This window comes from Saccostrea cucullata, unplaced genomic scaffold (assembly GCF_032062105.1).
Source record: "Saccostrea cucullata isolate Sc308-1 unplaced genomic scaffold, CSIRO_AGI_Scuc_v1 ctg1206, whole genome shotgun sequence".
NCBI classification, from domain to species: domain Eukaryota; kingdom Metazoa; phylum Mollusca; class Bivalvia; order Ostreida; family Ostreidae; genus Saccostrea; species Saccostrea cuccullata.
Genome location: NW_026921619.1, coordinates 21,982 through 35,935, shown reverse-complemented (window position 1 = coordinate 35,935; position 13,954 = coordinate 21,982). Strand labels below are relative to the sequence as shown.

General features: G+C 34.1%; 3 protein-coding genes across 3 annotated transcripts; all 3 read right to left on the bottom strand.

Moving 5' to 3' along the window:
• Nucleotides 1-652: 652 nt before the first annotated feature.
• Nucleotides 653-2,751, bottom strand: LOC134260446 (uncharacterized). The gene is made up of 3 exons (XM_062743001.1): nt 2,704-2,751; nt 1,183-2,565; nt 653-667 (listed from the first exon to the last, which is right to left on the bottom strand). The coding sequence occupies exons 1-3, from the start codon at nt 2,749-2,751 to the stop codon at nt 653-655; spliced, it is 1,446 nt and encodes a 481-aa protein (XP_062598985.1).
• A 1,506-nt stretch (nt 2,752-4,257) lies between these two features.
• Nucleotides 4,258-6,356, bottom strand: LOC134260445 (uncharacterized). Its single transcript, XM_062743000.1, has 3 exons — nt 6,309-6,356; nt 4,788-6,170; nt 4,258-4,272 (listed from the first exon to the last, which is right to left on the bottom strand). The coding sequence occupies exons 1-3, from the start codon at nt 6,354-6,356 to the stop codon at nt 4,258-4,260; spliced, it is 1,446 nt and encodes a 481-aa protein (XP_062598984.1).
• Nucleotides 6,357-7,862: 1,506 nt separating this feature from the next.
• LOC134260452 (uncharacterized) lies at nt 7,863-9,961 on the bottom strand. The gene is made up of 3 exons (XM_062743006.1): nt 9,914-9,961; nt 8,393-9,775; nt 7,863-7,877 (listed from the first exon to the last, which is right to left on the bottom strand). Exons 1-3 carry the CDS (start codon nt 9,959-9,961, stop codon nt 7,863-7,865), a joined length of 1,446 nt encoding a protein of 481 aa, XP_062598990.1.
• Between the last annotated feature and the right edge of the window lie 3,993 nt (nt 9,962-13,954).

Genomic DNA, 13,954 nt, shown 5'->3' with positions numbered 1-13,954 from the left:
AGCAAGATTGTAAGAATAATTGGTGGCTCTCATATCTGGTTTTCTTCAAAAATGTTTTACGCAAAATTCTCAATTCGTTCTTTTGCACGCTGGTCATGTTGTTCTGCTACACTTTATACAAATCCAAAGTCTCTTTTTGTCAATACAATAAAAAACTTTAAAACACTTTTCGAAATATTTCAGCCGTGTCACCGGCCTTCATCAGTCGTGTTTATTTAAATGCATAGCAACTCAACAGTATTATGACGTCACAATGAACATAGAAATTGAGAGGCAACGTCATGCACTAAAATTGCGCCAAAAACATCTGAAAATATTGTGAGAGCAAAAATTGTACTTGTGTATCAAAATTTTTATCATACAGAATAAAATACTAGAATACGGGGTATATTAAAAAGATGATTTTAAAGTATATATAAAAGTATATCTGTAAAAATAAGTATACAATGTCACACAAATGTTCATAAATCCAATTCAAAGACAGAAGTGTTCCCTTTTGTTAATACCAAATGGTATATAAGTGTTCAACTTTTTCTTCCAAAGATTTTCTCTATATTTGCGGTAAATGTCATTCTTATACAGTTTTTCAATGCCTATTATATTATAATCTTCTACTGTATGTACATCTGAATTAAAATGAGTAGCCACAGGATCATTTGTTTCTCTTCTAATTAAAGACAAATTCAACACATGTCTTTGATATAAACTATCACCAGTTTCTCCCACATACACTATTTTGTCACACTTTTTACAAAAAATTCCATAAACAACATTCCTTGATTTACAATTAATATAATTTTTGACTTGAAAAGTGCATCCGTTATTATCTTCAAACTGGCTGGTTTTCACAACAAATTTACACAAAATACATTTTTTAGCACCACATGGCTCACATAAATTTCCTTTTTTAAAAAATAAATTGTTGTGTTTTTTATACACTAAAATGTCTTTCAAATTTTTGTCTCTTTTATAGGCAACGATTGGGGTCTTTTTGAACGCGAGTTTCAGGCGATCGGAATTTTCAAGAATTTTTTGTCTTTTCTTCAAAATGTTATGAATATTCGGTAATCCTTTTGAATAGGTCAACACAAGGGGAACACGGTCACATCGCGTTTTATTTTTTCTATAATTTAGTAGATCCGAGCGATTGAGTTTGTCAACTTTCGTAAGTTGTTTTTCTACTTCGTTGCTAGAATATCCTCGTTTTCGCAAGTTCTTTTTCACTTTATCACGTTGGCTTTGATAGTTTTCCTCTGTGGAGCAAATACGACGTGCTCTAAGACCAAGGCCGTACGGAATTGAACTTTTTGTAGATTCGGGATGGCTGGAGGTTTTGTTAAGGTACATATGTTTGTCAGTTGGTTTGCTGTAAAGATCTGTTGTGAGAAATCCGTTATCCAGAGAAATAGAAACATCAAGGAAGTCTATTTTTGTTTTTGAAAAACGCAGGTCAAGCTGAATGTTGGGGTGAATATTATTTGCAGTCATATGGAAATCATGTAGTTCTTCTTCTGTCCCCGTCCAGATCCCAAAAATATCGTCAATGTATCTTAGATAAAAAAGAGGTTGTTGTTTACAAATCGCCAAAAGAATATTTTCCCATTCCCCCATGTATACACATGCATAGTTTCGTCCCAGTTTAGATCCTATAGCAGTACCTTCGGTTTGGATATAATGTTTATTGTTGAAACTAAAATTATTGTTATCCAGGACAGCATCCATCATTTCTAGAATACTGTCAGTATCTACTTCTTTTTTCTGTCGTTCTTCTAGAATCCTTTTAATTACTTCCCTTGCTTCCTTCCTTGGTATACTAGGATACAGTGATTTAACATCCATGCAAAATAATAAAGAAGAATTCGGCAACGGTTGATTCAATGTTGAGAGTTTCCTCAAGAAATCCGTGGTGTCCTGTATGTAACTTTTAAGTGATTTGTTTGCATCCTCGAGCTGTAATTCAACATACTCTGCTAGTTTTTCTGTGGGATGTTGACGGCCATTTACTATAGTTCTCAGCGGGTGATTTTTCTTGTGTACTTTTGGATTGGCCTGTAGTTTACCGGAAGAAATTTCTGTCGGTAAAAGGTAGTGTCGTAGCTCTGTCGAGATAGATCCTCTTTTATGCATGTTATTCACTAACTTTTGTATTTTGTTAGTTATTTGTTGAGATCTGTCTTCTTTTACTTCACTGTAGGATGAGCTATTCAGCATTTCGTTTTCCACTTGATCAACGTATTTATCTGTATCCATAACAACGACTCCTGATCCTTTGTCTGCTGGTCTAATGATAATATTTGGATCCTCTAGAAGCTCTCTCATAGCACTTTCCTCTGAGTTTGTAATATTGCTCGAAAAATTTCTACTTAATCCCCTGATTACATCTTCCTTAACTTGTCTAATGTATTCATCAAGCCATTTGTCCCTCCCCTCTTCTGGTGTCCACTTTGAATTTGATTTCTTTTTCTCATACTGTTCATCTGTATCTGAAGATTCGTCATCTTCCTCATTAAAAAAGAATTCCCGCAGTCGCATTCTACGTTCCCATGTTTGCAGGTCTGTTAATAACTGTGTGAAATCAATATTCTTTTTAGTAGGTACAAATTTTAGTCCTTTTTTAAGTAAGCTTAACTGCGCGTTTGTTAGTTTTTTTGAAGACATATTGATCACATCCTTATCTGAACATGTACTATTATCAGGCATTACCATAGTTTCATTGTTCTCATCCTTTTCCTCCGAATCCACGTTGTGCATTTTAGAATCTTCCGATAATAGATCATCTGTTGCTTCAGAATTAGATACAAAGCAATTGCACGGGCGATGTGAGGTTTTGATGAAATTAAAATGATTTGAGAAGTAATTTAAACAAATGAAATCTTTTTTATGATCGCATTCCTCCGCATTCGGGTACTTTTGCCATTGGGATCGGTTATTTGAATTTGATTTCACAAAAATATCAACATCAAATCGGTATGCTGCTGCAAACACTTCTGCTTCTGTTGCCCATGAAGCCACACTTCCGTCCAATAGTTTGACATTGTTCAAATGATCTTGAAAATCTCCGTCTACGTACTCACTATAAAATTGTTTATTTGCATTCAGTTCTTCTACAACCTTTCTTCTTATTTCAGTATGAAATTTCTGATCATCAAATAAATAATATGAGACGCATCTATAGAAACAGTTCCCATCCCCCTCTATTCGAATTTCTACATCTTCATCAACTATGATTGCATTGTCAACTGTGGGGTTTACGGTCAAAGTAGATACAACATTATCTTTTTTATTCCTGTTTTCATTTAATGCACCTAGTTTCCTACTCTTTGTTCTGAAAAGTTTCTTTGCGTTTTTTTCTACATTGGCATTGATAGATGAAAAAGCCTCTATATACTCCTCCTCGCCAAGTTTCGTCCTTAGACTTTCACTCTGCTTTTCTATAGATTCTTTAAGTTTTGAAACAGTTTTAACACAAACCTTTACGGATTCCTGCATTAATTTTCGGGAAGTTGAGTCCAGGATTCCATGAATATTTTCTTTGTTGTCAATTGTTGCATCCAAACCTAAAGTCCATTTAAGTTTAAATCCTTTTGGAATAATGTTACGTTCCAAGCAAGATTGTAAGAATAATTGGTGGCTCTCATATCTGGTTTTCTTCAAAAATGTTTTACGCAAAATTCTCAATTCGTTCTTTTGCACGCTGGTCATGTTGTTCTGCTACACTTTATACAAATCCAAAGTCTCTTTTTGTCAATACAATAAAAAACTTTAAAACACTTTTCGAAATATTTCAGCCGTGTCACCGGCCTTCATCAGTCGTGTTTATTTAAATGCATAGCAACTCAACAGTATTATGACGTCACAATGAACATAGAAATTGAGAGGCAACGTCATGCACTAAAATTGCGCCAAAAACATCTGAAAATATTGTGAGAGCAAAAATTGTACTTGTGTATCAAAATTTTTATCATACAGAATAAAATACTAGAATACGGGGTATATTAAAAAGATGATTTTAAAGTATATATAAAAGTATATCTGTAAAAATAAGTATACAATGTCACACAAATGTTCATAAATCCAATTCAAAGACAGAAGTGTTCCCTTTTGTTAATACCAAATGGTATATAAGTGTTCAACTTTTTCTTCCAAAGATTTTCTCTATATTTGCGGTAAATGTCATTCTTATACAGTTTTTCAATGCCTATTATATTATAATCTTCTACTGTATGTACATCTGAATTAAAATGAGTAGCCACAGGATCATTTGTTTCTCTTCTAATTAAAGACAAATTCAACACATGTCTTTGATATAAACTATCACCAGTTTCTCCCACATACACTATTTTGTCACACTTTTTACAAAAAATTCCATAAACAACATTCCTTGATTTACAATTAATATAATTTTTGACTTGAAAAGTGCATCCGTTATTATCTTCAAACTGGCTGGTTTTCACAACAAATTTACACAAAATACATTTTTTAGCACCACATGGCTCACATAAATTTCCTTTTTTAAAAAATAAATTGTTGTGTTTTTTATACACTAAAATGTCTTTCAAATTTTTGTCTCTTTTATAGGCAACGATTGGGGTCTTTTTGAACGCGAGTTTCAGGCGATCGGAATTTTCAAGAATTTTTTGTCTTTTCTTCAAAATGTTATGAATATTCGGTAATCCTTTTGAATAGGTCAACACAAGGGGAACACGGTCACATCGCGTTTTATTTTTTCTATAATTTAGTAGATCCGAGCGATTGAGTTTGTCAACTTTCGTAAGTTGTTTTTCTACTTCGTTGCTAGAATATCCTCGTTTTCGCAAGTTCTTTTTCACTTTATCACGTTGGCTTTGATAGTTTTCCTCTGTGGAGCAAATACGACGTGCTCTAAGACCAAGGCCGTACGGAATTGAACTTTTTGTAGATTCGGGATGGCTGGAGGTTTTGTTAAGGTACATATGTTTGTCAGTTGGTTTGCTGTAAAGATCTGTTGTGAGAAATCCGTTATCCAGAGAAATAGAAACATCAAGGAAGTCTATTTTTGTTTTTGAAAAACGCAGGTCAAGCTGAATGTTGGGGTGAATATTATTTGCAGTCATATGGAAATCATGTAGTTCTTCTTCTGTCCCCGTCCAGATCCCAAAAATATCGTCAATGTATCTTAGATAAAAAAGAGGTTGTTGTTTACAAATCGCCAAAAGAATATTTTCCCATTCCCCCATGTATACACATGCATAGTTTCGTCCCAGTTTAGATCCTATAGCAGTACCTTCGGTTTGGATATAATGTTTATTGTTGAAACTAAAATTATTGTTATCCAGGACAGCATCCATCATTTCTAGAATACTGTCAGTATCTACTTCTTTTTTCTGTCGTTCTTCTAGAATCCTTTTAATTACTTCCCTTGCTTCCTTCCTTGGTATACTAGGATACAGTGATTTAACATCCATGCAAAATAATAAAGAAGAATTCGGCAACGGTTGATTCAATGTTGAGAGTTTCCTCAAGAAATCCGTGGTGTCCTGTATGTAACTTTTAAGTGATTTGTTTGCATCCTCGAGCTGTAATTCAACATACTCTGCTAGTTTTTCTGTGGGATGTTGACGGCCATTTACTATAGTTCTCAGCGGGTGATTTTTCTTGTGTACTTTTGGATTGGCCTGTAGTTTACCGGAAGAAATTTCTGTCGGTAAAAGGTAGTGTCGTAGCTCTGTCGAGATAGATCCTCTTTTATGCATGTTATTCACTAACTTTTGTATTTTGTTAGTTATTTGTTGAGATCTGTCTTCTTTTACTTCACTGTAGGATGAGCTATTCAGCATTTCGTTTTCCACTTGATCAACGTATTTATCTGTATCCATAACAACGACTCCTGATCCTTTGTCTGCTGGTCTAATGATAATATTTGGATCCTCTAGAAGCTCTCTCATAGCACTTTCCTCTGAGTTTGTAATATTGCTCGAAAAATTTCTACTTAATCCCCTGATTACATCTTCCTTAACTTGTCTAATGTATTCATCAAGCCATTTGTCCCTCCCCTCTTCTGGTGTCCACTTTGAATTTGATTTCTTTTTCTCATACTGTTCATCTGTATCTGAAGATTCGTCATCTTCCTCATTAAAAAAGAATTCCCGCAGTCGCATTCTACGTTCCCATGTTTGCAGGTCTGTTAATAACTGTGTGAAATCAATATTCTTTTTAGTAGGTACAAATTTTAGTCCTTTTTTAAGTAAGCTTAACTGCGCGTTTGTTAGTTTTTTTGAAGACATATTGATCACATCCTTATCTGAACATGTACTATTATCAGGCATTACCATAGTTTCATTGTTCTCATCCTTTTCCTCCGAATCCACGTTGTGCATTTTAGAATCTTCCGATAATAGATCATCTGTTGCTTCAGAATTAGATACAAAGCAATTGCACGGGCGATGTGAGGTTTTGATGAAATTAAAATGATTTGAGAAGTAATTTAAACAAATGAAATCTTTTTTATGATCGCATTCCTCCGCATTCGGGTACTTTTGCCATTGGGATCGGTTATTTGAATTTGATTTCACAAAAATATCAACATCAAATCGGTATGCTGCTGCAAACACTTCTGCTTCTGTTGCCCATGAAGCCACACTTCCGTCCAATAGTTTGACATTGTTCAAATGATCTTGAAAATCTCCGTCTACGTACTCACTATAAAATTGTTTATTTGCATTCAGTTCTTCTACAACCTTTCTTCTTATTTCAGTATGAAATTTCTGATCATCAAATAAATAATATGAGACGCATCTATAGAAACAGTTCCCATCCCCCTCTATTCGAATTTCTACATCTTCATCAACTATGATTGCATTGTCAACTGTGGGGTTTACGGTCAAAGTAGATACAACATTATCTTTTTTATTCCTGTTTTCATTTAATGCACCTAGTTTCCTACTCTTTGTTCTGAAAAGTTTCTCTGCGTTTTTTTCTACATTGGCATTGATAGATGAAAAAGCCTCTATATACTCCTCCTCGCCAAGTTTCGTCCTTAGACTTTCACTCTGCTTTTCTATAGATTCTTTAAGTTTTGAAACAGTTTTAACACAAACCTTTACGGATTCCTGCATTAATTTTCGGGAAGTTGAGTCCAGGATTCCATGAATATTTTCTTTGTTGTCAATTGTTGCATCCAAACCTAAAGTCCATTTAAGTTTAAATCCTTTTGGAATAATGTTACGTTCCAAGCAAGATTGTAAGAATAATTGGTGGCTCTCATATCTGGTTTTCTTCAAAAATGTTTTACGCAAAATTCTCAATTCGTTCTTTTGCACGCTGGTCATGTTGTTCTGCTACACTTTATACAAATCCAAAGTCTCTTTTTGTCAATACAATAAAAAACTTTAAAACACTTTTCGAAATATTTCAGCCGTGTCACCGGCCTTCATCAGTCGTGTTTATTTAAATGCATAGCAACTCAACAGTATTATGACGTCAGAATGAACATAGAAATTGAGAGGCAACGTCATGCACTAAAATTGCGCCAAAAACATCTGAAAATATTGTGAGAGCAAAAATTGTACTTGTGTATCAAAATTTTTATCATACAGAATAAAATACTAGAATACGGGGTATATTAAAAAGATGATTTTAAAGTATATATAAAAGTATATCTGTAAAAATAAGTATACAATGTCACACAAATGTTCATAAATCCAATTCAAAGACAGAAGTGTTCCCTTTTGTTAATACCAAATGGTATATAAGTGTTCAACTTTTTCTTCCAAAGATTTTCTCTATATTTGCGGTAAATGTCATTCTTATACAGTTTTTCAATGCCTATTATATTATAATCTTCTACTGTATGTACATCTGAATTAAAATGAGTAGCCACAGGATCATTTGTTTCTCTTCTAATTAAAGACAAATTCAACACATGTCTTTGATATAAACTATCACCAGTTTCTCCCACATACACTATTTTGTCACACTTTTTACAAAAAATTCCATAAACAACATTCCTTGATTTACAATTAATATAATTTTTGACTTGAAAAGTGCATCCGTTATTATCTTCAAACTGGCTGGTTTTCACAACAAATTTACACAAAATACATTTTTTAGCACCACATGGCTCACATAAATTTCCTTTTTTAAAAAATAAATTGTTGTGTTTTTTATACACTAAAATGTCTTTCAAATTTTTGTCTCTTTTATAGGCAACGATTGGGGTCTTTTTGAACGCGAGTTTCAGGCGATCGGAATTTTCAAGAATTTTTTGTCTTTTCTTCAAAATGTTATGAATATTCGGTAATCCTTTTGAATAGGTCAACACAAGGGGAACACGGTCACATCGCGTTTTATTTTTTCTATAATTTAGTAGATCCGAGCGATTGAGTTTGTCAACTTTCGTAAGTTGTTTTTCTACTTCGTTGCTAGAATATCCTCGTTTTCGCAAGTTCTTTTTCACTTTATCACGTTGGCTTTGATAGTTTTCCTCTGTGGAGCAAATACGACGTGCTCTAAGACCAAGGCCGTACGGAATTGAACTTTTTGTAGATTCGGGATGGCTGGAGGTTTTGTTAAGGTACATATGTTTGTCAGTTGGTTTGCTGTAAAGATCTGTTGTGAGAAATCCGTTATCCAGAGAAATAGAAACATCAAGGAAGTCTATTTTTGTTTTTGAAAAACGCAGGTCAAGCTGAATGTTGGGGTGAATATTATTTGCAGTCATATGGAAATCATGTAGTTCTTCTTCTGTCCCCGTCCAGATCCCAAAAATATCGTCAATGTATCTTAGATAAAAAAGAGGTTGTTGTTTACAAATCGCCAAAAGAATATTTTCCCATTCCCCCATGTATACACATGCATAGTTTCGTCCCAGTTTAGATCCTATAGCAGTACCTTCGGTTTGGATATAATGTTTATTGTTGAAACTAAAATTATTGTTATCCAGGACAGCATCCATCATTTCTAGAATACTGTCAGTATCTACTTCTTTTTTCTGTCGTTCTTCTAGAATCCTTTTAATTACTTCCCTTGCTTCCTTCCTTGGTATACTAGGATACAGTGATTTAACATCCATGCAAAATAATAAAGAAGAATTCGGCAACGGTTGATTCAATGTTGAGAGTTTCCTCAAGAAATCCGTGGTGTCCTGTATGTAACTTTTAAGTGATTTGTTTGCATCCTCGAGCTGTAATTCAACATACTCTGCTAGTTTTTCTGTGGGATGTTGACGGCCATTTACTATAGTTCTCAGCGGGTGATTTTTCTTGTGTACTTTTGGATTGGCCTGTAGTTTACCGGAAGAAATTTCTGTCGGTAAAAGGTAGTGTCGTAGCTCTGTCGAGATAGATCCTCTTTTATGCATGTTATTCACTAACTTTTGTATTTTGTTAGTTATTTGTTGAGATCTGTCTTCTTTTACTTCACTGTAGGATGAGCTATTCAGCATTTCGTTTTCCACTTGATCAACGTATTTATCTGTATCCATAACAACGACTCCTGATCCTTTGTCTGCTGGTCTAATGATAATATTTGGATCCTCTAGAAGCTCTCTCATAGCACTTTCCTCTGAGTTTGTAATATTGCTCGAAAAATTTCTACTTAATCCCCTGATTACATCTTCCTTAACTTGTCTAATGTATTCATCAAGCCATTTGTCCCTCCCCTCTTCTGGTGTCCACTTTGAATTTGATTTCTTTTTCTCATACTGTTCATCTGTATCTGAAGATTCGTCATCTTCCTCATTAAAAAAGAATTCCCGCAGTCGCATTCTACGTTCCCATGTTTGCAGGTCTGTTAATAACTGTGTGAAATCAATATTCTTTTTAGTAGGTACAAATTTTAGTCCTTTTTTAAGTAAGCTTAACTGCGCGTTTGTTAGTTTTTTTGAAGACATATTGATCACATCCTTATCTGAACATGTACTATTATCAGGCATTACCATAGTTTCATTGTTCTCATCCTTTTCCTCCGAATCCACGTTGTGCATTTTAGAATCTTCCGATAATAGATCATCTGTTGCTTCAGAATTAGATACAAAGCAATTGCACGGGCGATGTGAGGTTTTGATGAAATTAAAATGATTTGAGAAGTAATTTAAACAAATGAAATCTTTTTTATGATCGCATTCCTCCGCATTCGGGTACTTTTGCCATTGGGATCGGTTATTTGAATTTGATTTCACAAAAATATCAACATCAAATCGGTATGCTGCTGCAAACACTTCTGCTTCTGTTGCCCATGAAGCCACACTTCCGTCCAATAGTTTGACATTGTTCAAATGATCTTGAAAATCTCCGTCTACGTACTCACTATAAAATTGTTTATTTGCATTCAGTTCTTCTACAACCTTTCTTCTTATTTCAGTATGAAATTTCTGATCATCAAATAAATAATATGAGACGCATCTATAGAAACAGTTCCCATCCCCCTCTATTCGAATTTCTACATCTTCATCAACTATGATTGCATTGTCAACTGTGGGGTTTACGGTCAAAGTAGATACAACATTATCTTTTTTATTCCTGTTTTCATTTAATGCACCTAGTTTCCTACTCTTTGTTCTGAAAAGTTTCTCTGCGTTTTTTTCTACATTGGCATTGATAGATGAAAAAGCCTCTATATACTCCTCCTCGCCAAGTTTCGTCCTTAGACTTTCACTCTGCTTTTCTATAGATTCTTTAAGTTTTGAAACAGTTTTAACACAAACCTTTACGGATTCCTGCATTAATTTTCGGGAAGTTGAGTCCAGGATTCCATGAATATTTTCTTTGTTGTCAATTGTTGCATCCAAACCTAAAGTCCATTTAAGTTTAAATCCTTTTGGAATAATGTTACGTTCCAAGCAAGATTGTAAGAATAATTGGTGGCTCTCATATCTGGTTTTCTTCAAAAATGTTTTACGCAAAATTCTCAATTCGTTCTTTTGCACGCTGGTCATGTTGTTCTGCTACACTTTATACAAATCCAAAGTCTCTTTTTGTCAATACAATAAAAAACTTTAAAACACTTTTCGAAATATTTCAGCCGTGTCACCGGCCTTCATCAGTCGTGTTTATTTAAATGCATAGCAACTCAACAGTATTATGACGTCACAATGAACATAGAAATTGAGAGGCAACGTCATGCACTAAAATTGCGCCAAAAACATCTGAAAATATTGTGAGAGCAAAAATTGTACTTGTGTATCAAAATTTTTATCATACAGAATAAAATACTAGAATACGGGGTATATTAAAAAGATGATTTTAAAGTATATATAAAAGTATATCTGTAAAAATAAGTATACAATGTCACACAAATGTTCATAAATCAAATTCAAAGACAGAAGTGTTCCCTTTTGTTAATACCAAATGGTATATAAGTGTTCAACTTTTTCTTCCAAAGATTTTCTCTATATTTGCGGTAAATGTCATTCTTATACAGTTTTTCAATGCCTATTATATTATAATCTTCTACTGTATGTACATCTGAATTAAAATGAGTAGCCACAGGATCATTTGTTTCTCTTCTAATTAAAGACAAATTCAACACATGTCTTTGATATAAACTATCACCAGTTTCTCCCACATACACTATTTTGTCACACTTTTTACAAAAAATTCCATAAACAACATTCCTTGATTTACAATTAATATAATTTTTGACTTGAAAAGTGCATCCGTTATTATCTTCAAACTGGCTGGTTTTCACAACAAATTTACACAAAATACATTTTTTAGCACCACATGGCTCACATAAATTTCCTTTTTTAAAAAATAAATTGTTGTGTTTTTTATACACTAAAATGTCTTTCAAATTTTTGTCTCTTTTATAGGCAACGATTGGGGTCTTTTTGAACGCGAGTTTCAGGCGATCGGAATTTTCAAGAATTTTTTGTCTTTTCTTCAAAATGTTATGAATATTCGGTAATCCTTTTGAATAGGTCAACACAAGGGGAACACGGTCACATCGCGTTTTATTTTTTCTATAATTTAGTAGATCCGAGCGATTGAGTTTGTCAACTTTCGTAAGTTGTTTTTCTACTTCGTTGCTAGAATATCCTCGTTTTCGCAAGTTCTTTTTCACTTTATCACGTTGGCTTTGATAGTTTTCCTCTGTGGAGCAAATACGACGTGCTCTAAGACCAAGGCCGTACGGAATTGAACTTTTTGTAGATTCGGGATGGCTGGAGGTTTTGTTAAGGTACATATGTTTGTCAGTTGGTTTGCTGTAAAGATCTGTTGTGAGAAATCCGTTATCCAGAGAAATAGAAACATCAAGGAAGTCTATTTTTGTTTTTGAAAAACGCAGGTCAAGCTGAATGTTGGGGTGAATATTATTTGCAGTCATATGGAAATCATGTAGTTCTTCTTCTGTCCCCGTCCAGATCCCAAAAATATCGTCAATGTATCTTAGATAAAAAAGAGGTTGTTGTTTACAAATCGCCAAAAGAATATTTTCCCATTCCCCCATGTATACACATGCATAGTTACGTCCCAGTTTAGATCCTATAGCAGTACCTTCGGTTTGGATATAATGTTTATTGTTGAAACTAAAATTATTGTTATCCAGGACAGCATCCATCATTTCTAGAATACTGTCAGTATCTACTTCTTTTTTCTGTCGTTCTTCTAGAATCCTTTTAATTACTTCCCTTGCTTCCTTCCTTGGTATACTAGGATACAGTGATTTAACATCCATGCAAAATAATAAAGAAGAATTCGGCAACGGTTGATTCAATGTTGAGAGTTTCCTCAAGAAATCCGTGGTGTCCTGTATGTAACTTTTAAGTGATTTGTTTGCATCCTCGAGCTGTAATTCAACATACTCTGCTAGTTTTTCTGTGGGATGTTGACGGCCATTTACTATAGTTCTCAGCGGGTGATTTTTCTTGTGTACTTTTGGATTGGCCTGTAGTTTACCGGAAGAAATTTCTGTCGGTAAAAGGTAGTGTCGTAGCTCTGTCGAGATAGATCCTCTTTTATGCATATATATATATTTCATTTCATTACAACATGTATTGGTAACAATCCTCTGTTAAAACTAATGTCCAAATAACTGTATCTCACTTCTATTCTCAATGACCGTGTAGTGTAGGGCAGCGCCGCGAGAATTCCATCGGCATCGAAAGCAAGTTTTTAGACTTGCCTAGATAGCCGAGCGGTCTAGCGCGCTGTTCCTGCACTGCTAGGAGACAGATTCCGAAGGTCGAGAGTTCAACCCCGGGCTGGGGCGGAAGTGGGTATCCATGTAAAAGTGAATTTCTTTGTGCTTTCTATATTAATATTTCTTCACTTAGGGCAGTTATATTAGTTTAAGAGTTGTTGTAAATTGTGCTTTATATATATATATATATATATATATATATATATATATATATATATATATATATATATATATATATATATATATATATATATATATATATATATATATATATATATATATATATATATATATATATATATATATATATATATATATTAGCAGAAACGTGAAAGTAATTAGGGGGACCAGAGGTAACCTTATATTATACTATACATCAGTAGGGAGACCAGTTGTCACCCTACCCAATTGTTATATTGTACATCATTAGAGGGATCATAGGTCACCTTACATTTTAAATTAATAGGGGGCCAAAGGTAACTTTTTATTGCACATAATACGGGGGAACTGAGGATACCTTATATTGTACATCATTTGGGGGACCAGAGGTCACCTTATATTGAACATCAATAAGGAGACCAGAGGTCACCTTATATTGTACAGGATTAGGTGGACTAGAGGTCACCTTATATTGTACATCAGTAGGGAGACTAGGGGTCACCTTATATTGTACATCAGTAGGGGGATCAGAGGTCACCTTATATTGTACAGTACATCAGTAGGGGCATTAGAGGTCAGCTTATAATGTACATTAGTAAGGGGACCAGAGGTCACCTTATATTGTACATCAGTAGGGGGACCAGAGGACACCTTATATTGAAAATCAATAAGGAGA

What these genes read in the sequence shown, in the direction of transcription:
- LOC134260452 (XM_062743006.1), bottom strand. Translation starts at nt 9,961, where the DNA reads ATGCACAACGTGGATTCGGAGGAAAAGGATGAGAACAATGAAACTATG. An exon ending in ATGAGAACAATGAAACTATG is followed by an intron (nt 9,776 to 9,913) that starts GTAATGCCTGAT and finishes GATTTCACACAG; the next exon opens with TTATTAACAGACCTGCAAAC.
- LOC134260446 (XM_062743001.1), bottom strand. Translation starts at nt 2,751, where the DNA reads ATGCACAACGTGGATTCGGAGGAAAAGGATGAGAACAATGAAACTATG. An exon ending in ATGAGAACAATGAAACTATG is followed by an intron (nt 2,566 to 2,703) that starts GTAATGCCTGAT and finishes GATTTCACACAG; the next exon opens with TTATTAACAGACCTGCAAAC.
- LOC134260445 (XM_062743000.1), bottom strand. Translation starts at nt 6,356, where the DNA reads ATGCACAACGTGGATTCGGAGGAAAAGGATGAGAACAATGAAACTATG. An exon ending in ATGAGAACAATGAAACTATG is followed by an intron (nt 6,171 to 6,308) that starts GTAATGCCTGAT and finishes GATTTCACACAG; the next exon opens with TTATTAACAGACCTGCAAAC.